The 24,365-nt window shown below is 39.0% G+C and overlaps 3 protein-coding genes across 4 annotated transcripts; 1 reads left to right on the forward strand and 2 right to left on the reverse strand.

Annotated features, from left to right (window-relative positions):
- Positions 1-658: 658 nt before the first annotated feature.
- Positions 659-5,935, reverse strand: si:ch73-335m24.2 (protein eva-1 homolog C). Of its 2 annotated transcripts, XM_061726353.1 has the most exons (8): positions 5,782-5,935; positions 4,562-4,767; positions 4,304-4,427; positions 3,332-3,484; positions 3,101-3,244; positions 2,944-3,015; positions 2,775-2,855; positions 659-2,330 (listed from the first exon to the last, which is right to left on the reverse strand). In XM_061726353.1, the coding sequence occupies exons 1-8, from the start codon at positions 5,882-5,884 to the stop codon at positions 1,945-1,947; spliced, it is 1,269 nt and encodes a 422-aa protein (XP_061582337.1). In that variant the 5' UTR covers positions 5,885-5,935; the 3' UTR covers positions 659-1,944. The 2 variants fall into 2 exon arrangements, with proteins under 2 accessions (XP_061582337.1, XP_061582336.1); XM_061726352.1 differs by lacking the exon at positions 2,775-2,855.
- A 7,430-nt stretch (positions 5,936-13,365) lies between these two features.
- clic2 (chloride intracellular channel 2) lies at positions 13,366-17,431 on the forward strand. The gene is made up of 6 exons (XM_061725668.1): positions 13,366-13,685; positions 14,895-15,004; positions 15,524-15,649; positions 15,739-15,839; positions 15,984-16,165; positions 16,809-17,431. Exons 1-6 carry the CDS (start codon positions 13,632-13,634, stop codon positions 16,968-16,970), a joined length of 735 nt encoding a protein of 244 aa, XP_061581652.1. The 5' UTR covers positions 13,366-13,631; the 3' UTR covers positions 16,971-17,431.
- Positions 17,432-17,554: 123 nt separating this feature from the next.
- Positions 17,555-19,755, reverse strand: urp1 (urotensin-related peptide 1). The gene is made up of 5 exons (XM_061725669.1): positions 19,593-19,755; positions 19,305-19,433; positions 19,165-19,205; positions 18,299-18,404; positions 17,555-17,745 (listed from the first exon to the last, which is right to left on the reverse strand). Exons 1-5 carry the CDS (start codon positions 19,693-19,695, stop codon positions 17,714-17,716), a joined length of 411 nt encoding a protein of 136 aa, XP_061581653.1. The 5' UTR covers positions 19,696-19,755; the 3' UTR covers positions 17,555-17,713.
- Between the last annotated feature and the right edge of the window lie 4,610 nt (positions 19,756-24,365).

A 24,365-nucleotide genomic window follows, 5' to 3' on the forward strand; every position in this document is an offset into this window, starting at 1 on the left:
TTGTCCTTCTATTTCTGTTGTTGTTGATGTGTTGTTTTGTCTGTAACTTTTAAAGCAGCCAAGCACAAAACATCATGATTACTTTAATCAAAGCAAACATTTCATATTGCTGGAAAACTGAATCCTGTGAGATACCCACATCATTAAGTGTAGCATACTTTGGTTTTGATTGTATTTGAATACTGCTGATGGCAGGTTGCTGTTTCATCCTTATGTAGGGTTAGCCAAGAAGAAATAGAAAAAAGGGCAATGCTGTGAATTTACAAAAAAAGTAACACATGACAAAATAAGAAGATTCAGACAAAAGGATGTTGTTTCCACCAATTCTTAATAGAAATACATTGTGGCAAAGATTAAGGTCAACTCTGATCAATGTGATTAGTTATTTGTTGGCATTGAGCATTTTTGTGCTCACATACATGGAATGGTCCAAAAGTATTATGACGATGACATGAGAATGTATGACTGCATTTTTATGCAGTGGATGTGAAATACAGTAATACATTCAGGTTAGGAAAAAAGTATGTACTTGCAGCTTTTATTTAAGAGATTTCATTTGATTAAATTAATCATGATGTTTTGTGCTTGAGCTTTTTTAAGCATTAAGATATTTAAAAAATGTAAAGAGATCAACACAAGGATTTGTTTACGATGTTTATTAATTACAATGGCCAACAACAGAGATGAAAGTGAGTACCGAGAACCGAACCACAGATTTGTAGACTGGTGCCAGTGGAGCCGCCTCCAGATTAATGCTGGGAAAAACAAAGGAGCTGGTAGCAGACTTCCCCCTGTCCGGTGAACATCCAGGGAACGGACATAGAGATAGTAGAGTCTTACAAGTACCTGGGTGTTCACCTGAACAAAAAACTGGACTGGACCATAAACACATAGGCACTCTACAAGAAAGGCCAAAGCAGATCCACCTGCTGCGCAGACTGAGGTCCTTTGGAGTGAGGGACGGCCTCCTGAGGTCCTTTGGAGTGAGGAACGGCCTCCTGAGGACCTTAAGAGTGAGGGACGGCCTCCTGAGGACCTTTGGAGTGAGGAACGGCCTCCTGAGGACCTTAAGAGTGAGGGACGGCCTCCTGAGGACCTTTGGAGTGAGGGACGGCCTCCTGAGGTCCTTCGGAGTGAGGAACGGCCTCCTGAGGACCTTCTATGACTGTGTGGTGGCGTCGGCCATCTTTTATGGTGTGGTCTGCTGGAGCAGCAGCATCACAGCAGCAGAGAGGAAGAGACTGGACAAAGTGGTGAGGAAAGCCGGCTCTGTCCTGGGCTGCAGTCTCCATCCTGTGGAGGTGGTGGGGGAAAGCTGTCATCCATCATGGATAATGTCTCCCACCCCCTTCATGAGACTGTCAGAGCCCTGGAGAGCTCCATCAGTGACCGGCTTTGTCACTTGAGATGCATCACTGAGAGGCATCGCAGGTCCTTCCTCCCCGCTGCCATCAGACTCCACAACCAGGCCTGCTGGACAATACTAACATGTGCAATATCTGTCTACCTCATAAACATCCTACCTGCTTTTTTTGCACTTTTTTTCTTTCTTTCCCGTGCTGTACTACTTTTTATTTTTCATTCCAATGTATATACTGTTTATATTTTGTAATTATATATATTTTTTTACTTTTTTTACCCTTTCCCTGCATCTGTGTGTTGAGTGTATTGCTGCTGCACAAAGCAAATTTCCCCATTAAGGGAGAAATAAAGGACAATCTAATCTAATCTAACAAATCTGTGCCGCGAGCGCAGTGCAATATTATTTCATAGATGAGATCTGCATTTGAAATTAATGTAAGCAACAAACTGTTTCATATTAATTACAGCTTCTTGTTTTTGACAAGAACCACTGCACCACTGGAAAGGCAAAGATGAAATACGAATTACATCTTTGTAGGACTTCCGTCATCAGTTCACATTTTATAGCAGAAGATACAAATCTTATCCATTGTAACTTTTAATCTTATGAATGGCATAAGGGCTGGAGTCCAGGTGTGGCCAGATGTCTCCATTGGACAGATCTCTTGTCCGTTCCACATCAAGTTCAGCCAGTTCTACTGTTAAGACTGACGGGTTAAAGATGTCTGCTGTGCGGTAGGATTGCGTGAGGCGACGGAAGGATGCTGTGTCTGAGACATCATCATCAATGAGGTCATCCATGAGTTCATTGCGCCTTCTGCGTGATGCTTTTATCTCTTCCCTCACTTCGGAAACTAGATCTTTAACATCTCTCACCAGCGTTGAGCGAATGCCAAACAGGCAAAGCAGGAACACGAGACCAGCACAGATGCCTGAGACAAAGTACAGGGCCACTTTCTCTGGGATACCTGGGAGAGAGGTCATCACAGGTCAAATTAAACTCAGTGTGTTCACATGTAGACAACACATTCAGATTCATTCATTCTGTAAAATATCCAGACGCTCTTCATTTTGTGTAAGAGCTGTATGTCAGGCACCATGCAGGTGGTTAGAATTTCCTTAAAACAGACAAAAAAAGCTTTTTTTTTTTTGGGGGGGGGGGTTAACTCTTCCTTTTGAGTTTAGTTTTTTTAATTGAAAAATGTTTGATGGTACACCTTTTTTTAAAAACAAAGATAGTTAGGATTGTCTCTATATCAGCATCATCCTTACATATCTCAACCAATCTTTGATTAAGTTCTTGCTTTCATTTTCTGTCAGAATATGAATCTACTATCGAGGAGATTTGAAAGAGACAATAGCAGATGCACATGTGTCTCCTGCTTGACGTCTAAAGACATCAGTGCACATACCCAATATTTTTTCAATGATCTCCAGAGAGTTGGTTAAGAGCACGTTTTGAGGCCTGTAGGTGGGGCCAGTGTACCATCCACCTGCAGGTGAGAGGGGGGTCATGGCTCAGAGGCCAAACCAAGTCTGCTGTATTCAACTAAACCTGTGAGACTTTGCTGTCTCTCTCACCGTGTGTGTAGTCTGAGATCATGAAAGGATCTGTTGTCCCTCGGCCCACATCTTCAAGAAGATATTTGGGTACTAAAGAGAAAATGAGAACATTTTATATCAAGCAGCGAACTATGTCGCCTCAGTTGAAAACAATAAAATGAGGTCCATTATTTACCACAAGTGAAGGACACACGCAGGTGTTTCCTGGTGCCGGGGAAGCAGGGGTCCCCGAAGGTTTGAGTATCAGCCAGAACTGAACAATTCGCTCTCCCATGACATCTGCGCGACACCCTCCTCAGAGCCGTAGGTGACAAACACTCTGAAATTGGTAATTATATGATAAGCTCAATGATTTACAATAATACAGATATCAGATCCCCAATTTTGATAGTGTTCTGCTTCAGACCCATGTCAGTGTGTGATCCCGGTTCCTGGGGACAGTTGGGACTGCCGTGCAGAAGGTGTCCAAATGTAGCAGAGTAGATGGCAAGCACGGTCTCATTTTTACACATCAGCCTCAGGCGCTCATTTTCACACACAAGCCTTGTGCGATGATGCTCTGAAAAACAAACAACATGACACAAAGGTTAACTAAAAAAATGAAAAAATCTTCATGGAATATCCAGAAAACTCAAACATTCTGCTTATGAAAACATTCATAACATGGTGGTTTCTGCAGTTCTGAAGTAATTCTAAGCAATTGATGTGCAGGACATCTAGAGCTGTCCTGTGGTGTAATTCAATGTGAATAGATCTTTAAGGTCCTGGGATTTACAGGGTGGGGACTTGGTGGATCAGATTTGTATAACATCCTGTGGATGCTCAATCGCATTGGGATCTGAAGGGTTTGGAGGCCAGACAACTGTTTGAGGTTGCTGGGCATTTTTTGTGGAGTGGGAGTCTTAGCATCCTGTCATAGGAAGCCGGTGCCATCCGATAATGCTACTGCTATTGTCAACAGCCCTATTTAGGTGGCTGATATCTGTTTAAAGGAATCCTGACACATGTACCAACCTCCAGTAGGAGTAATAAGACAATCAATGTATTTCACATCAACTGTCAGTGCTTTTTGTGTTTACTGTTTATGATAAAATGGGGATATGGGGGACAAAAATAAAGTTTAAAAATTTGACTGGTATTATTCATCAAATTTAAAAAAAGAAAGAAAAGTTACTCAGTTTGTACAAATTGATATTATAGCTTAATAACTTTCCAGTGTTGTTTGTATTGTTTTGTCTAACTACAGTTAAAGTCAAGCGTGATCTTTGATGGTTGATTTCTTCTTGAAGTAGTTGATTTGTAGTAATAACATCAAAACACAATAAAGCAAGGAAAAAAATGATTGGTGTGTTTTGACTATAACTGTTCAGTGATGTACCTGGTCGGCACTTGTAATAGACTAGCAGGTACTTGCTGGTGAGTGGGCAAGGGTCCTGTCCGAATACTGGACTGAGGGCGGGGATGTGGCACGTCTGCTGATCCTGACACTCTGACAGCACCTTCTGTAAGTGCAAGTAAAAACACGTCATGTTGACATCATTGTTCTGAGGAGTCCATTCATGAAAGAAGTTTAGGAAGGCGGGACTTTAGTGAAACAAAGGTCACTTTAACGTCACTCCAGCCTTATGCAGCATACCTCAGTTGCCACAGAGGAAGTGCATTCTACGTCTTCTTCCACAGTAATATTTGTGTTTGCAGACGGACATAAATGCTTGTTAGGAACACGTCGTCCGTAGAAGGCTGACAGGACGGCTACAGATGTCCTGGAAGGACACTCAATGATGAGCATGTCTCCTTCACAAGCATGAGCTGTGTGGTTCTTCAGAATACTGTGAAGATACACTGAAAGAAAACACAAGGTTATGACAATTTTACTTACCTGCTTATTAGCTTGTTTTAGTACTAAAGCAAGAGTTTCACATGTATTTACTACAAATTCTCTGTAATGAAATTCTCTTATTACAAGTGCCACATCATTTATAATACTCTTTTTCCACAAGGCATTGATGTGACCTATTTGATCCTTTTTTTAGATCCTTGCTGTAGCTCCATCCTGCTTGTGGACAAGGTGGCGTCTCTGCGGCCTCAGTCATTGGGTGTAACTCCCTAGGACAATATTTGAACTTTGATCATGCAGACAAACATACTTGGCCCTGGACAAATATCCTAGACACTGGACTGAAATCTCCCCTCCCTTGTGTGTGTGTGTGTGTGTGTGTGTGTGTGTGTGTGTGTGTGTGTGTGTGTGTGTGTGTGTGTGTGTGTGAGCACTAATATGACTTATACCGTCACATGTGGGGACCCACCTTCATTATGCAGAAAAAGAATCTGATCTCCATTATATATATGTGTGGGTGTGTGTGAGTGTGTGAGTTTGTGTGTGTGTGGGTGTGTGTGTGTGTGTGTGTGTGTGTGTGCTGCTCAGAGACAGTGCCAGGCACTCCTTCACAATGAGCTATTATTATCCTTCAACTACACCAAAAATGGAAATGTTTGCTTCACACTGACGCGTATCAAGCTTTATTGTTTGTTTATTGCTTTATTGTAATGTTACCGTAATGTGGTCAGAACCTTTTAAACAACAACATAAATCAACTTATAAACAGGGTTAACTGTGATGTATTAGTGTCTTGCTGGTATCTGGTGCTATTCCGTGAATATCTAAGTTCAGGACCTGTTTTGGAGCCTCTTCACCCTGATCCAGCTCTCTCAGCATGATCTTCAACAGCTGCTTCTAAAGCAGGATGTTCAGATATATTAGGAAATATCTTTTTGAAGCTTCCTGTTAAACACGACTGGAAAATCCCGCATCAGCATTTTGTTACCCACAATGGATGACAAAAACAAGACACTTACGGGAAAAATCTGGCGCCGAATGTACAGTTCGCCACCTCATAGGCAGGAGGAGAGAAATAAGGACAAAAGATGAGCAGAAACTCCAAGACCACGCCACTGTCATTGTGAATATCCAGCAGCAGACCCCCGGGTTTTGTCGCAGTGGCTTGTTGTGTTGAGATAAAGCAGTCAGGAGGTCAATGATGCCATTGTGTTTCAAAAAAAAAAAAAAAAAAACATAAAAAAAGCTTTGCTGCATCAGGGCTGGATGGGACTGCTGGTTTTATTTACGCATTTGATATTTCTGTCAAAGTAGATATGATTTCATGGTAGATCTGATGAATTAAAGTGGTTTGCCTATAAAATAAAATGGGTGAAAGACAAAAGAAAGTTAATATTTGAATTACAGCCTGAAAACAATTTGCTGTTCAACTAATTTTACCAGAACTGAGCCAACAGATTGACTCTCTGTTGCAGCCTTTTATGTGGAAGACAAATAAACATCAGATTTTTCTTAGTTGACATATAATCTATACTCTTATTCGCTTTTTAAATAAAACTTAAATATAAAAGTGTATGCTCAACTGGATCACTGTATGTCAAGGTCAAAAGTCCTCTTTGCAGATGGCCCAGGTTTGAGTCCCAAACAACGGCCTAATAAATTCATACCTATCTGCTGGTATGTATAAACAAAGAGCTTGGATGTGATCATTTATAATAAATACACATCTGACCTCCGTTATTTAACGTTTCCTGCCACAGTTGTTATTAATGGACACCTATACAAGTATTTTTCTCTTGGCAGAGGCAAGCATTAAGACTGCAGCCTTGCAGCTTTTTGTCACCTTTGTGTCAAAGCTCCTAGACGATCCAAGGAGTTCCTCTCAGAGAGAGAGCAAGAGCATCCGACACAGAAATGTCCTTAAAAAACTTTATTTTCTGTATTTCAAACCCTTCGTCTCCCTTCTTAACACCCTGGCTTCACCTGAGGAACGCTTATGCCACAAGACTGACTACAAATGAGTGAAATCTTCCCTGTCAGCGAGGCTTTTCCTTTTGTAATTGTAGATAGCACTTTCATTTTTCTTGGGTATGACACTTGCTTTTTTTTGTCTGAAAGTTTTTTTCATTATAGTTGAATGAATGCATGGTTGGAGGAATAAACCTCCCTCTGTCAGCAGCTAGCCAACATTAATATCACAGTTACCAAAATGTCTTCACAGTTGGCTAAACAGTCATATCTGGAAGAAAAGCACTGCTCCTTGTGTCATTAGAGTAAGACTAAGAGGAAGCTTAGAGGTGACAGCGCTTTTTCAGTCAATGGCTCAAAATTGACCAGCTACGTTCACACATCAGGACTCACTTCCCATTTTTAAATCCACCCTAAGAACATACTCTCATGCTTTGGCTTCTTAACTCAATTTGAGATCTTGGTTTTAGTGTTTTATCAATTTTTTTACCGTTATTTTTGTTTTATGCTTTAATGTTTGGTATTTGTTTTACATGTTTTAAATTTTTACATTTTTTTTCTCTGAATATTTGTTTGTGTTAAGCACTTTGGTCAACTCTGTTGTTTTTAAAGTGTTATATAGATAAAGTTGAGTTTAGTTGAGTACAGAGCTGCAAATCCTAATTTATCTTTATAGCAACACAGAATTAATAGAAGTGAACTTCCTCTATTTAAAAGGCTTCAATGTTAGTTGATCAAGTTTACAATAATGTAAAGGCAAAGTTACTAATTCCGTCACATATTAGATATTACTTCTCACCAACAGCAATCTTAAAAATCAGTTTCTCTTTTCAAGTAAACAGCTTTCATGTAGCCTTACATAAAGAACAACCATTGACCCCCTCTCTTTAATTTTATCACCTGAGCATTACCTTGTTAGATATTTACTTCTGATCTGTATATCAATTTGGTATTACTTGTGCAACTCTCTCAATTATTTAACTTATAATTGACTTAAGAAGATATCAAACCCATAACAACCCAGACCCATTCCTACCTGAAGAAAAAAATATGGGGTGCATAACACAGACAAAGTGGACCATATGTGCCAGGAGCTTTCCAGGACATTTAAAGGCAGTGTGAGCCCTGTGTCACCATGGGTCCATATGGCTTAACTAAGGGAAGACATTTCCCTCAAATAACTGAGCCCTCATTCACTTGTTCCAAAGGCTAACAAGCAGGTTATGTGTAAAAAAGGAACAGAGTCATAGTTCCTAATCCCATATGGGATTGACCCTTGTGAATTTGCCAGTGAAGCCCACTCCCTTTCAGAGGAAACCCAGTGAAGTCATACCATTTATCTCTGATGACCTCATTCTCTCCTAGAAGGAACAAGCACTTCCTAATTGTGCAATATGGGTTGGAAACATAATGCATTTCTTGAAACATGCAATATTTGAGATATCTGCAAGGTCTTTGAATAAAAAGGTTTAAATTCCTTTTAAATGTACAATTATTGGAGTAAATGTTAGATTCTAACACTGATTTAACCCCCCCCCAAAGCACTGACGTTAAAGGGGGTTTCAGCATGTAACCCTCCCACCCCCACCCCAAAAGAATGGCCTAGGTGGCATGGTGTGTGTGTGTGTGTGTGTGTGTGTGTGTGTGTGTGTGTGTGTGTGTGTGTGTGTGTGTGTGTGTGTGTGTGTGTGTGGAGGATCCTGTTTATGGAGATAAGGCTTTTTCCAGGAAATCATTTCCAGCTGATCTATCTCTCTCAATGACTTAGCTTTGGGCTTTCCTTGTGTTTTATTTTTTATTTTTCCTGTAGAATAGGAAGTAGTTATATAACTAGATATTTCCAGAGCTGATATTTTCTGCAGGAAGTGTCAAGAAACCTCTCCTGTTTTATTTTGATGGTGTGATCACATTTAATTGCACCTTACTACAAATATTAATCACAGTTTCCCTTTAAACATATCCTTTCTTTCTTAACGTGTGAATCACCCCTGTTTTCTTGGCAACCAAAAACAAAAGAAGTTAAATACCATCACAGAGACAAGGATATTATCTGTTATTGCAAGTCCTTGTGATAACAATCAAAATCAATTTCTTATGCATACTCAGATAATTCATCATACAGATTACAACAAACTCCAATGAATAAGCACTGGTCAAACTAACCAAAACTTATTAAAGTCATCATTGTAACTGATTTTTTTGTCTTTCAACTGATAGTTTAAAGGGAGAAGCCCACGTTTTAATTAAGTGTATAAGTGAAAATGACACGCCCCTCTAAAACTGCAGTAAAATTCCACTCTCCTCCCACACGGAGTCTGGATAAAATGATTAATCATGGTGCGTCTCCCTTGGATGCCTTGGAGGAGGAGTTTTACCGCCATGTAGCAAAAGGAATTAGGTACCAGACAGTTGGAAAATATCAACATATCCTGTGAAAACCTCCCTGACTCTGTGGACACTTCAAGAGAAAAGGGAGGGTTTCTTTCTAATTTCCACAACTTTCTCTGCCTTGGTTTCATTAACATGAGGTGCTTGGATATTATTAATCGCTCTTCTGAGATTTCTTGGTAACTTCGATGTGATGGATTTGTTTTTATTATTCTCCCATAGTAATTTAAATTCCCCACATCTTGTTTGTCAGATAAATGAGGCAAAGACATGGCACTCAGTGCAGTATACTGAAGTGCTTTTTCTTTTTGAATTCTTTGAGATGGATTTCATAATCCTGCTTGCCTCATTGCTTTGGGGAAGTTGAATGCTAGAGCATGGGGATTTTGTCATAAAATTTCCCTTCCCCATATTTACTGTAAGTGAAACCATTTTACAAGAAATGCTGGAGCTGGCCGCTCCGTCTCCAACTGTTTTGATTTGACAATATATCTAGTACGCGATCTTCCATCATTTTTACTGAATTACATTTAAGACACAATTTGTGAAACTATAAAACAGAAAAAGCTTATGGTCACCAAGTCAGCATACAAAGCTATCCACAAATGTAAAACGTCTTTATTTTAAGCACACAACGCTGAGGGGACACCCCCCACCCCCAGCATGATGCAACATATTACTCAGAACCCTCCAATATACACATTAATTGCCGTTTGAAAAGAGACATATGCCTACTGTAGGTACAGAAGGGGGGGATTAGCAATCATCAATATACACACCCAGTAATTAAAAGAGGCCTGTTGTGACTTTAAAAGTAGATCTAAACAAAGGTATGCTTAATGGATTGCATATACAGTAAATTTGAACAGAACTGTGCAGCATTGATATATGACCTGAGACAGCAGTGAAATTCAAGTCCGTGTCTCCTAAACAGAGAGGCTGCGTGCTAGCCCATTTTGCTTTCCTGCTTTGCATTCATTAGTACCCTTAGAGAGACGAATTTATGCAGCTCAGTGCTAAATTATCCTTTGATGGTTTATTTCTGCATATCCTCATTAAAGTTGTTTTTTAACACCATCATCAAACCAAGCAAGGAACATATAGTAGTGGGATGATGATCTATCACCTCTTTAGTGTTGCAGAGACTTCTATGATTCACCAAAACTTTACAAAGACTTGTAATGGCTGTTATTACTTTATTTTGTTGCATACTGTGGATTAATGAAGAGATGGAAAATAGTAATAATAAAATACTAATATCCACCAAATGATTTCTATCCAAACGCCTTCAAAAGGCAGTTTTTTCAGCATCTGTTGGTTCTGGAAAATCAAAGTTGAATCCAGAGAAACCAATATAATTCTTTGTATCGAATAAGAAAATAATTGGGATGGCAGGCCAGGTTAATCTGTTAGGGCTTCCCTTCTGAAACCCCCGATCTGCTTCGACTGGTAAGCTGATTATCCCAAAAGCAAAGAGAGCCAGACAGTTGAACATTTCTTGTTTGAGGAATCCTAAACTTGACTCCAGGCATTACCTAATGTTTTATATACTGATATAAGTAACAGAAGATATAGAAGATACAGAAGATATATTTATAGTATAAATAAGCCATTTTTGCAGTCCAGGGGCAGTATCCTCTCACTCTGGTGTGGACTTAGAACTTTAAAACCCAAAATGTGTAACGTGACCTCTTTAAAACTGTAGACCCAAAGACATTTCAAACTTCTGAATAGTTTTTCAGTTACTGATAAAGTGGAAAATAGATCCTATCTTTTTGCTGCTTCTTGGGCTACACTCTCTTATCTATTAATATGAGAAAAAAATCCATAGTTTGATATATTGCTAAAGAAATACATGCGGACATCTATTGTGCTGGCTCTGTGCTGGTGATTAACTGCTCGAGCTGATTGTGAAAGTCGGACAAGCAGTTATTGTACAACTCTGCAGATTTCTGCACAATATAATGGAGCAAAGGAGCACCTTTATTTGCAGGCTCCTTCAAACTCTCCTGCAACAAGAACATGACAGCAGATCCTTCCTGCCCATATGAATAAAGTGGAGAAATGTTGTGCCTTTTTATCTGTTCTTTTTATTTTCATCTTTAATTTTTGGTCAATAATAGACTGCAATAACTGTATTTCGCCATGGGACTATCAAGATACTTGATTTTCAGTTCCTTTTCAATAATTGTGTGTTTAAATAAACAATTAGCAAAGATGGTAACTGTTGATCTGAAATAAATGTACAGTTAAATGTAGGAATGACAAAAACATAAGAATAAGTAATATGGAATAAAAAAATATTTTCTTTTTTCAAAGAATCACCAAGAAAGATCAGTTCAGGTATTTCTTACATCCCTTTAACCAGGGCAACCAGGGGCGGACTGGCCATCTGTGTGATCTGGAGAATCACAGAACGGCCGGTAGTCCAGGACGGCCACCGGCGGCCGGCCACAGTGTTAGGGCTCGGCCAGGCGGGGCTTTATAAATATATGGGCTTTATAAATTTATTAAATGTATAAGTCGGCGTGGCGAGGAGCTGCGCGGCGGACAATGAGTCGCGCTGTGAAGCCTGATTTATGGTTCCGCGTTAAATCGACGCAGAGCCTACGGCGTAGGTTACGCGGCGACGCACACTACGCCGTAAGCTCTGCGTCGATTTAACGCGGAACCATAAATCATCCTTAAACCACCTGCAGCCCGTCAGCTCAATCAGGAGGAGAAGTTAAGGAGCGGCTGCGAGTCATTGCTGGTTCGTTTTGTTAACTCTGAGCTTTGTTGCTTTGTTTGTTAGTTTGCTGGTGTTTTTTTTTCCTCTCTGTGATTATTAAGTTATTTGTGAAGAAGTTCTGAGTTCCCTGTGGGAGTTTTTTTGTGTTTTTCTATTAAACTACGCCTCGTTTTGGCTAAAGTTTAACCCGGTTTTATTTTTAAAATTATCTTCAAAACATAAAAAGAAATCGATCAAAAAGGTGCACAACATGGACTTTGGTAGAATAAGAACAAAAGTGCATTTGGATGAAGGGAATGTCATCCTGACTTCCCACATGAAAAAGATTGTTGGAAACAGTTAGGCACCAAATATAATATATTTCATTTTCTCAGATTGCAAAAATAAGAACTTTATTGATCCCACATATGAGTAATTCATGTTATATCAGCTATAGAGAACAAGGTAGTGCCGAAAAACAATATATATCCCCCCTCACAAAAATAAGAAAAATAGAGAAACATATTTTCTCACCAACAAAACATATTTAAAATTTTACAAGTAACAAAATAACATATTTTTTGGGCAATGAAATAACATTTGAACCATCTTTCAGACAATTAAATTTGTTCATGAGAAAATATGTTTCTCTGTTTTTCTTTTGTGAGGGGGGAGCACACAGTCACAAGAACACCTGGAAGCATTCATGCTTATGACCACAGATAAAGATCCTCATGTCCCTTGATTATTAATCTCTGGGAGATTAATAAAGTCTACTATTCTATTCTATTCTATTCTATTGACAATGATAGAGTTGCAGAAAAAGTGACCTGTTGAAGAAACTTCTTATCCCTAAACATTGAGAAAAATGGCATTGCTGGTTTGTTTTTTTAGGTTAACATTCAACCTTCATTTCTATGTGAGTATTCAAGTTAAACTGTATATTTACACCCTCTTTACATTGTGATTTATCATAACTCATACAGTGTTGTGTATTTATAGATACCTGTTTTGTATTAGTTCAACCAGAGGGACTGCAGTGAGACCTTCATTTCTATGTGAGAGTATTCAAGTTAAACTAGAATACTATGCTCTTAACACATCTAGTCAAATCAGTGCTATTGCTATAATTTGGATGGTATAGTATCATGAGCAATTAAGTATTATGACACTCATGCCAGGCGTTATTGTTGTTGAGTTTCCACGCGCCGATTGCTTTGGGCCGGGCCTAGTCAAAGTCCAGGGCCGTTTTTTAGTCCCAGTCCGTCCCTGAGGGCAACTATTCTGTCACAAAATAAGATGTCTGTTCCCAAGAGCCCCCTAACTAACCGAGGGGTCTTCCAGTGTTTGAATGTGAGAGACTCAAATGAATTGTCTGAATTGTGTGTTTTGACTCAACCGTTGTTGTAATTTCCTGTGTCATTGTAATATGCAAAAGAATCTATTTTAAGCCTTTTCCTCATAGAGTTTTGCTCTGAGTATATAAGGAGGGGAGAGCGTGCACCCCGCCCATCTTTCTGGACCATCCCTCCCCTTGGCTTTTAAAGTATGCTCAGAGCGATAGCCTCCAAGGAACCCACAGACAAGCTCAAGAGGGAGGGAGGTGTTATTCTTTCTCCTGACATCTAACACCACCAGAGTGTACTTGAAAGCAGAGCAGTTGTTCAAGGGGACTTTCTTATAAGCTTTCTCCCTCCTGATTTGTGGATTTTTGAAGACCCTGAAAAAATCTACTGAGGGAGACTCTTTTGGCTGGAACACTTGTTTTTGACTCCAAAAACGTGAATAAAACTTTTTTGAAAAATGGCTCTTCGGCAGAACTCAGAAAAGGAGGCAAGCATCGAACTTTTCATTAAGGTCAGTCATTTCTTCTTTTCTTTAAAGTCACACTTTGATTTATTGTACAAGACTGTACAGTGCGTACATTTTGATCCCACGTGACAGTTACACTGTTACACTTCATGTGTTTACATTCTTTCCTTCTGTGGCAAAAGACAGATTATAATATGATTTTCCGCAACATTTGCAACATTTCTAAGTCCTCAGTAATGTCAAATGGCGCAGGAAAATTGTCTTAAATGAGCACCATCAATCAGAGGACAACTCTCCTTCCTCCGTTTGATTGGTGCTGTCTCCAGATACCATTAGCTGCAGATGTTGAGGTGTTTGTACCCGACTTGGGGTTACAGCAGGCTGTTATCAGTGACTTCTGGCCACAGACTGCGAGTCTGTCTTATCAATGCACACCCAGCAGGAGTGGAAAGCATGGAGAGTGACTGGCCTCCAGTTTAAGCCAGGCACACCCACCTTACTCGCACACTCACACACATTCAGACGAGGACATCTCAAAATCGTACAAACAAAATCTTCTCAGATGTACACATCTGAATATCTTTCTAAAACACATCCTGTGTGCAAATGTTTTATCTGATGACATGAGTGTTTTTACAATGTGTTTTCTTCTATGTAAAACAAGGTCAGATGAACAGAAAACAGAAAATAACGCAGTGTGTTGTGGTGGACAGTACATTGTGTCCCTTCATGATTAAAAGACCAAACATTCATGCACTTGAAAGAGCTGCCTGGGTTTTTCGTTGTTGTTGGTTTCTTTGCTTTGCTCATTTTTATGTATTTATTTTTTGTTTTGTACAGATTAAACAAAGATATATGTAACTCACTATGCTGGTAGATTTGATCACTATTTGACAAAAACAAGATCACTGTTTTGCCTTGTTTCTAAACTGAGAAACCCAACTAGTTGTTTCAATCCTAATCTAAGATATGGAGAAAAAAAGGTAGATGATTTTCAAAAGCATCAAACTATCCCTTTAACTTTATCAAAGTGCCATATGACATCGTGAAGTAGGGGAAGGAGGTGCGCAGATCTGGTTTCTGCTACAACACAATGACTGTATTTCCTTTCCAACGAAGGGAAATGGCCTTTTAACATCTTCAGCTGCAAGATGGGATAGATATGCTTCCATGAGATACAAAGGGCAACTTTACTGATTCACGTGAAAATGAAACTGCAGCTCTAATCTGATCTAATCCTCTTTAACGTTTCAGGCTGGACATGATGGTGAAAATGTGGGGAACTGTCCCTTCTGCCAGAGGCTGTTTATGGTGCTGTGGCTGAAAGGAGTCAAGTTTACAGTGACCACCGTTGATATGAGGAAGTAAGCACCACTCTGCTGGAAAAACAAAAAAAAAAAACGTTTCCTGAGCATCTGGTGTTGGGGACTTTCACACAGAACTCTGTTAAGAGGCAAACAAGTGATAAATTGAGAAGTGTTTTTCAGAAATCTAAACCAAAAGGTGTGTTAGTATCCGTCTTGCAGAAGTGAACAGGCGGAGCCTCTTAAACCAATGTGTACAAAGAGCTTTCTGTCACTTTCAAACAAACACCTTCTTTAATTGAGGCTTTATTGTGTAAATTTCTCAGGGTCATTACCGGCAAGTAAATATGATCAGGAAACTTTGAAAGGATGCTGATAAATGAGTGATTCATACTGCACACAAACAGGCCTTTTCAAAGGGCGACCACTCCCAGAGCCGTGTACTCAAACAGCGTGGGTTCATCATTAATCCATGGTGCCACATCACAATTTGACAGTCTCAGTAACCAATTCATTCTCAGTGTTGACATGGTTCATTAAAATTTTCACTTCCTATCCATCTTTCTGTGATCTTCCCAGGAAACCAGCCGAGCTCAAGGACTTGGCCCCTGGCACGAATCCTCCGTTTCTCCTCTACAATGGCACTCTCAAGACCGACTTCATCAAAATCGAGGAGTTTCTTGAGCAAATGCTAGCTCCTCCCCGGTATGGTTGTATTTAATACATTCATGTTTACAAGTGTGAGTTGATGATGGTTTATTATGAGTATGTTCACTTTCTCCTCCCCCCTGCAGGTATCCTCATCTCAGCCCACTGAACAAAGAGTCTTTTGATGTGGGTGCTGACATTTTTGCAAAGTTCTCTGCCTATATCAAGAACAGTCCAAACAATGCTTGTAAGTGTAATTTTCTTGTGAAATGTGAAAACATCTGGATGTGATTTGATGGAAAATGCTGATACAAATTGCAAGTAGTTTCATCACACCACAGGCAAGTACTGACATGAAACCAAACATGTCTCTCTGCATTGGACCCTCTAGTGCAGGAGAAAAACCTGCTGCGGGAATTCAAGCGACTGGATGATTACCTGAACTCGCCGCTTCCTGAGGAGATCGACCACAACTCCACAGAAACCATCACCGTCTCCAAAAGGAAGTTCCTGGATGGCGACCGTCTCACCTTAGCTGACTGCAACCTTTTACCCAAGCTGCACGTAATCAGGGTGAGACAGTCCTGTTATCAATTTATTTTCAACGGAGTTGTATCTTTCGGGTGGTTATTGTTACATAAGCACGTCTAAAGAGTCACAGATTGAGTATAAATAAAGAAAAGTCATTATTACCCTTCACAGAGGTGGTCAACTACCAAACATCAACTCAAACATCAGGTTCAAGACCGCTTTACCCCTAAACCCTTATATCAACTCCATGTCTATGAAATGAAATGAAACAGAAAGTGAGTCATGAAGCAGAGCGATCACCACATAGTCACGTAATCCAAGAGATATGTTGTGCAAGGATCTGAAATGAGCAGTTCTTGTGAAAAGTCATCAACATTACAGGGTTGTAGTTCTGGGAATTGTCTAAAATTTCTGCAGAATGATATGCAGTTCTGATTAGTTGCTACAAGAAATATTGAGCTGCACAAAAAAAGAAAACTGAAAGTAAATCTTTATATGCTTATGCCACTGGCAGATATGAAAGATTGGCAATATTATCAATAAATAAATAACCAAGTGTAATGTATTTGCGTAGTACATAATTTCACACTGACATATCCTTCTTTTTGTTCTGATTTTTAAGTGCCTGTTATAATCTGTGACTCTCACGATGCTGACGTTTAATTGCCCTTTCCCTGCACTTCAGATTGCTGCCAAGAAGTACTGCGACTTTGACATTCCTCAGCAGTTCACTGGTGTCTGGAGATACCTTGAACATGCCTATCAAAGAGACGAGTTTAAACAGACGTGTCCAGCCGACATCGAGATCGAGAAGGCTTACTTCAGTGTGGCCAGCAGGAGGACATAAACTTTGCAATCTCACTCGTTACTGTTTTGATTGACTCAAACATGCCCGTGTGTGCAGACGTGATGATCTGTGGACAGCACTACTACCATGACAATGAACTGTGAGGATAAGACACCCTACAAAGCCTTGATCTGATAACATACTTTAATATTGTGTTTTATTGGTTGTCTGCATTCACTGACAATCTATAGTTACTCAGAGGCAAAAAAAGACCAAATGTGCAATTGACTATGGATTATGACTTTTCAGAACGTTTGTTTTAAGTGTAAATAGTGATATTTTTCCAGGCTTTTTACAATCATACATCAAGATGAAATATAAGTGATTGTGTTATTCTGAGGAGCAGCTGCAGAAACAGTTTGTTTTTATGCAAATTATATAAAATCTTTACTCTTTGTCCAAGTAGAGTTTGATTTGGTGAATTTGCCTCACTAACACACTAATAAAAATTGTCACACTCATTTGGTTCCAACGTTTATTTCTATGTGGTTTGTGTGTGTGCGAATATATGTATCCAAGTCATGTTGACAGTCAAATGACAGTTCATATATGGCATTTCTGATATTCAAGTTTATTTTCAGCCACAAAAAAAGACAATTTTACATTTTTAAAAATATATTTTCCTTTGATCCAGTAGACAGGATAAACATGCCATTTGATGAGAAACAAAAACGATGATAGTGAGGGAAAGAGTCCCCAACAGGGCCACACTCGAACCACACCGAAGGATCGGCTGCTGAGTCCTAGTTGGTCACACAGTACTTCCAGAAACATGCTGTCACCAGAAACATAACAGAGAAAAACATGTTTTACACTGAAGTAAGTATTAATACATGTAGGATCAAGGTTTTTAAAAGGGTATATGTTTTTTTCTCAACCTGTGAGGGCATACATGTAACATGCAAATATTAAAAGAAGCGTCTGATCGTGATATATCTTTAAAATAGTTGACTCCATTAGATGTTGTGGGGTCTGATTAGGAAATTACAAGGAGCTATAGTTACATAATCATTTGTAATTTACTTATCTTAAGTGCCATTCTAATGTATCTTTGCCTCTATAAGTTGATAACCTCTTCAGTATTCATAAAACGTTTGTTTCTGTTCAAACAATTTAATATGGGTTTATGATGTCATAAGAAATGTAACAGGAGATGCACTAATACCAACATGATTACACACTATTGCAACGATACAATGTATGTCCATTCTATTCCCTTAGATCAGATCTCGGCATTTTAAAAGGACAAGCAGTGTCATGATTTTTCAGGATTTAGTTAAAATGTGTTTAAAGGTATAATATGTGCTTCATAAGTGTAGAATAATCACCTCTCTTGTTTGTTTTTGGTAAACTCTGCCCTGATCTGACAAAGCCCTGAGAGCGAAGCTTGTCGGCCGCCGCCAGCTTTATCACCGCATCTTTAAGGTCCTCAACCTGCAAGCAGACAACACAACAACAAACTTCACCTATGTGTGGTAAAATACAGGTTCATTCAGTACAATCTGGAGAAACAGAGGTACAATCTCTATTCAGACTTCTGCATTTGCCTTCAGGCAATGTTTCATTTTTTACTTATTAATGAGCTTTATGGTAAAAGGAAAACCCAAGAATGAATCCACCCGTTACATATACCCATCCATTTATTTTCTATACCCGCGTATTCCTATTTATGGTCGCGTATGTATCTTCTGCAGCCTAGCTCAGCCCTCTGCAGACAGGAGTGCACCCTGCACAGGCCGCTAGTCCATAACAGGGCCACATATCAACTATACATAAGAATCTACAACGAAAATCTGCAGCCTGTCCTTCCCATTTTAAAAGAAAAATAGATGCTAATGTTTGACATTATGAAAACTCTCCTGAAGGTTATCTTGCTACCACAATAATATCCTTTATATGCTCTCTAAAATTGGTCTTTGAGTGTCATGACACTTTTGTGTCCCAGTTATTTCTGCTATTCATTTTTGTTATTATTAATAGTATTATTAGTATTACTACTACTATATATAAAGTATATATATGTATATATGTATGCCAAGTGTAAACTGGAATAAGCTTTAGCGACCTTGACCAGTTTAAGACCAGTACAGTAAATAGAAGGATGGCAGGATGAAATTTACAAAATCTGTACTAAATGTAGAGTGCTATTTAATTTTTAATGTGAAGGAGTGCAGAGACAGATTTAAGGTCTTACCATATTAGCAAATTTATCTTGTTGTGCCGAGTCTTTTTCACCTGAAGATAAAAGTTGCAAAATTGTTACCTCTACCATTTTATCTTATTCATTTATATTTAAACTGTTAATGTTTTTGTGATGATTTATTTAGTTTTTACCTGTCTTCCAGGAGTCTCTTTCTCCATTCTCTTGGATCAGTAGCGGATACAAGTTATTCATCTCTCTCTTATCTCCCTCGGCAACCGAGACGCCATCCTCCACTTCTGACATTAACTTCTGAATGAAATCTGTTGAAGTAAAACATTTTTATTTTTGGAATTCACGAGTAACTCATCAAGAAAAAAAGTTATTATTTGAAAAACCAAAACATGGAATAAACAGAGTAAATGTTGAATAAAATTGAAGCGAGTGAATCTAAAGAGCAGAAAACAACATTGGAGTCTCACCTGCTTGTGGCGCCTGGTTGGACTCGGTGTAGAGGGGCAAAGTATGTCCCCATGTTGCAGAACAAATCACAGCCACAAGACAAAACAGAGCTACAGAAAGCATGATGTTGTTTCTTCTAGATGGTCAGATCCGGACTGCTCTTCAGCTCGACCAAGAACTACACTTATATTTCCACCAAGGCCATCCATCACAATGTGATCAATACATTATCATCACACCCAGTCTCCTTCGTAATGATTTTGACACCATGGACCAGGCGTCATGGACACAATTTAAGGAGCCCTGTCAGTTCAGCTGAAGACTATCTGTGCTTGTACAGAGCAGCCAAACAAATGTTTGCTCTCCAACAGTAATCAGAGCAGCTCTGATGGTTTGTGTTTGACGCCATGGCTGTGATGGGCTGTTCAAACATATCATCACTCATGTCTGACATCGAGGGTACAGGCATTACTGACAGAAATGTGTCACTGCACATTTCTACATCATTTTCTATTAAATCACAAATATATCTGAGGCCATGAGTAAATAACTTTGGGTCACATCATGGTGAATAAATTATGATGCATTAGAATGTCAACTTATAGCTTAAAAAATGTCTGACTTCAACCCTGCACAAATTAGCTCAACCTCACATGCATGTTTTGGGACTTTGGTTTTGGGACTTTGGAGAAAACCAAATGCAATTTGAATGAGGCGGTTTGCTGCAGTCTTTCTGTGTCCAAAACAACAGAGTAACACGGTCTTCCTGTTACACCGTCTTGTCAAGTCTATGCAGACTATCAGGGAGAAAGTGCTTGTCAAGACCTCATATTTTGAAAACATATTAAATTAAAAGAAAATTCATAGAATAAATAAATAAATAACAAAAAAAGCTTCTGTAAAAATTTAAGGACCTATGAGGTCAGTTGGCATGTGCTCAAAGTCAAGAGCTACAAACATCCCATCCCTAAAATACATTTTTTTTTCAGTCTCTTTCCTTAATATTTTTGAGGTGAGATTTTATTTGAGTTGTTCATTGACTATAACATCCTAATAGTGAAAATAAAAGTCTGATCTGCAAGAATGACTTTCTGACTTGTTTCATCAAGGTTTATGTCATATATCTTGTTGTTTTTTTTAAAGTCGGAAAGGCTCATTCTCAGTTTCAAGTTTTCAGTGTCTGACAGGGGGTTTTGGGTGCAGGGCTCTCTGTCAAACTGAAAGGTGCCTGATTCTCTTTAGATGAGTGTACCTTGTATCAGTTGATTTATCATCACCAAGTTTGTGAAACTGCTGTTGAAAACAACAGCATTTGATGCATCTGGCTGCCAAACTGTTGTTAAAAAAAAGGCAAAAGCAGTTTCGTTTTAAGGCCAAGAGTGAAAAACAAAAACTTAAAGTTAATACAGGAGCACTCATTTTATTAAACCTTTTGCAAAATGAATGAAGTGGACAAATCAGTCACATGAACAGACACATCACTTGTTAAAGAAACGAAAAATATAAAATGGCTTTCCAAACTACACAATTCTAGTAATCTTAGCCATGGGACTTTTACAATCGTTATTTCCTCCTTAAAAACACACAGCAACAAAATAAGCCCCCTAATACTCCTAATATGGTGCTTTTTTGGATTGTTGTTTTTTGGTGAAATTATTTCAGAAATCAAGATGTTCAGCGTCTTGAATAAATAAGTCCCATCTTTTATGAAAGAAAACAAGAGTAAGAATTTGAAAATACTTTGAAGTTAAGGGATGCTCTCACTGAAATATAATTGAGACACTAAATGGAAAAAAGGACCACATATTATTACTAAAGTGTTCACAGTAATGTACGAGCTGTTGAACTATACTTTGAACTACAGGCCAAAAAAACTAAAAGCCCTGGAAACACTGGTTTAATATTTGCTATTGATGATATTTTATATATTTAAAGGAGCCGTCTGTAAGAAATGGCCAAAACTGGTACTGCAGTCACTTTCAAAATATTGTTGAGCGGCATGTACCCTCCCCCTCCTCCCCCCGAACAGAGGTTGCCAGGTAGGCTGCAGAATGCAGCAGGAACGTAGGCTGCCATGGCTGCGATAATTAGAGCCGAGCTGGCAACCCGGATGCCGAAACAATACTGACTTGGTGATTGGGAGATAGGTGGAGGGTGGAGCTTCAGAAACAATACTGACTTGGTGATTGGGAGATAGGTGGAGGGTGGAGCTTCAGAAACAATACTGACTTGGTGATTGGGAGATAGGTGGAGGGTGGAGCTTCAGACCAAAACAAAAAATGACAACATAAACATCAGTTGAGAGATGCAACTCCTCTTTTTAAACTGGAATATCCTGGCTTGAGTGCTGTTGTCAGTGACATAAGTATTTGAAATGAACATGATTTTTAAATGTCTGTTGACATATCGGGGTCATCTTATGATTCGTTTTATTATTGCTCTTACATACAGCTCCTTTAATTTTGATACTGCAGTTGAATTAACAGTCTGAAATCAACTTGTAGTCATAGATGACTAGGCAATACAGGTACAGGTTGTGTTCAGGATGGTTCTGGTTCTGTGTGAGGTGGTTCAGGCTGTTTTTGGTTGTGTTCTGGGTTGTTCTGGGTGGTTCTGGGCATGTTCAGGGTGGTTTTGGTTCTGTGTGAGGTGATTCAGGGGGGTAAATGAACCACACACCCTGATTCGCAGGAGGTGTGGATCGGCCTGGTTGTATTTGGGGTGGTTCTGGTTCTGTCTGAGGTGGGTGTGGTTGTATTGCATTCATTTTTATGCTCCCCATTGGAATGAATAGGTTTTGCGTCACCACAGTAACAGCCCCATAGGAATGAATGGGGCTATTTTGACCTGCTTTTTGGAGTCTAGCGTCACCACTGTAACACTTTTGATTGAGAAAAGTAATTTCCATCATTGAATGATGGAGACGAAGGTTTTTGATTTATGCCACGCCTGGGTGCACGTTATGGTTTGAGCCGCCTTTATAGACGAAAAAGTGTATGGTATGAAAAAAAAGGCAAACTGATCTTGGATACTAATATATAAACTGCACAAACAGTTTTTTCTTGTTTTTTTAGGCTTTTTTTTTCTTCCACATCGGAACGGGGTCATGCCAGGCGGTGTTTTGCGACTTTAGCTTGCACGATTCATTAGACCCAATGTTAAAGAACACAAATACTTTTTCCAAAGAGTGCAATCCATTTAAACTGTTGCAGTCATGTATTCTGGCTCTTTAAATGTCATTTAGTTCTGCTTAGTTCAATTCTTTTTTCTATTTTAGCGCTATTTGTGCTAAAGATCAAGAGTTTACGTAAGACACAGTGGACTGGACAGTTGTACATGGACCATGTGTATGTTTAAAGTTGGAATCCATACAATATTCCCATTATAATAACAACCCAATGAGTATCAAATCATAATCCACAAAGGCATCATGGACAATCCCCTCATCAAGGACAATCGGGCTCGACCACCACACAGCACCATCTCCTGACAGAGAAGTAGCTTCAGTGACTGGCTGTTGTCACCATCCTGCTCCACAAACTGAAGAAAACATTCCTCACTGTTCTGTGCTGAACTACGCACTGCAAACCATGCACCATATTTTGTTTATTCCTGGACTTTTTCACTGGGTATTTTACTATTATTACTAATATCCATTACATGCATTTCTATCTTAAGTTTTGAATATTGCTTGAATTTTTAAATTCCCCTTTTGTACCTACCATCTATCTTTCATGTCTAAAACAATAATGTTATTATTGCTTAGAATATTTCAGTAAAACTGACCATTAAAGGTTTGGCTGACAGAAGGTCAAATAAGTATTTATAATAGTCACATTTACTTTACATGAATCCACATTTATTAAAAACATCCTGAAAGTTCAACAAATGAGAAGGGTCACATAAATCTCATTTGCCTCCCAACCATCAGACCTTCTGGAAGTCTAACGGTCTAAAGATAATAATCTCATCAACAAGGCCAAATATGTGCCAGAGCTGGTAACACTGGGTTTAAAATACCATAAAAGAGGCAGGTGTTTTGGCAGACAGAGGCAGACAGAGGCAGACAGCTTTGATATCACTTTTACTGAAAAAACACAAAGATCCGATATTATGTACCAGTTACCGGCCAGTGTCACTGATTAATGTTGATATGAAAATATATGCTAAAGTTCTGGCACGTCGTCTTAACAGATATTTGGGGAAACTTATTCACTATGATCAAACCGGGTTTGTGAAAGGCAGGTTTAGTTCAGATAATTTAAGAAGACTCTTACATATTCTACACTTTAATCCAGATTTTTCTGACCTCTTGACTTCATCTGGAATTTTAACTCTTGACACCGAAAAGGCATTCGATAGACTTGAATGGGACTACCTCTGGGCCATATTAGATCACATGGGACTTGGCAACTCTTTTATTAGTTATATTAAAGTTCTCTATGTAAATCCAGGTGCAATGGTGTTATCAGGTGATTCTTGCTCTACACATTTTCCAATTTACAGAGGTGCCCGTCAAGGGTGTCCACTGTCTCCTTTATTATTTATTTTATCTCTTGAACCTTTAGCTCAAAAAGTACGTCAGTCCACTAATATCATCCCTATTACAATAAAGTCCACCATTCACCATATCTCTCTCTATGCAGATGATGTGCTCCTTTTTATTAGTGAATTATCACAGTCACTTCCTCATATCTTTAAGTTATTTATGGATTTTAGCAGTATTTCTGGATATAAAATAAATTGGCAAAGATCTGCACTTCTACCTCTAAAAAATAAAGAGGATTTGACTC

Source organism: Cololabis saira, chromosome 7 (assembly GCF_033807715.1).
Source record: "Cololabis saira isolate AMF1-May2022 chromosome 7, fColSai1.1, whole genome shotgun sequence".
NCBI classification, from domain to species: Eukaryota; Metazoa; Chordata; class Actinopteri; order Beloniformes; family Belonidae; genus Cololabis; species Cololabis saira.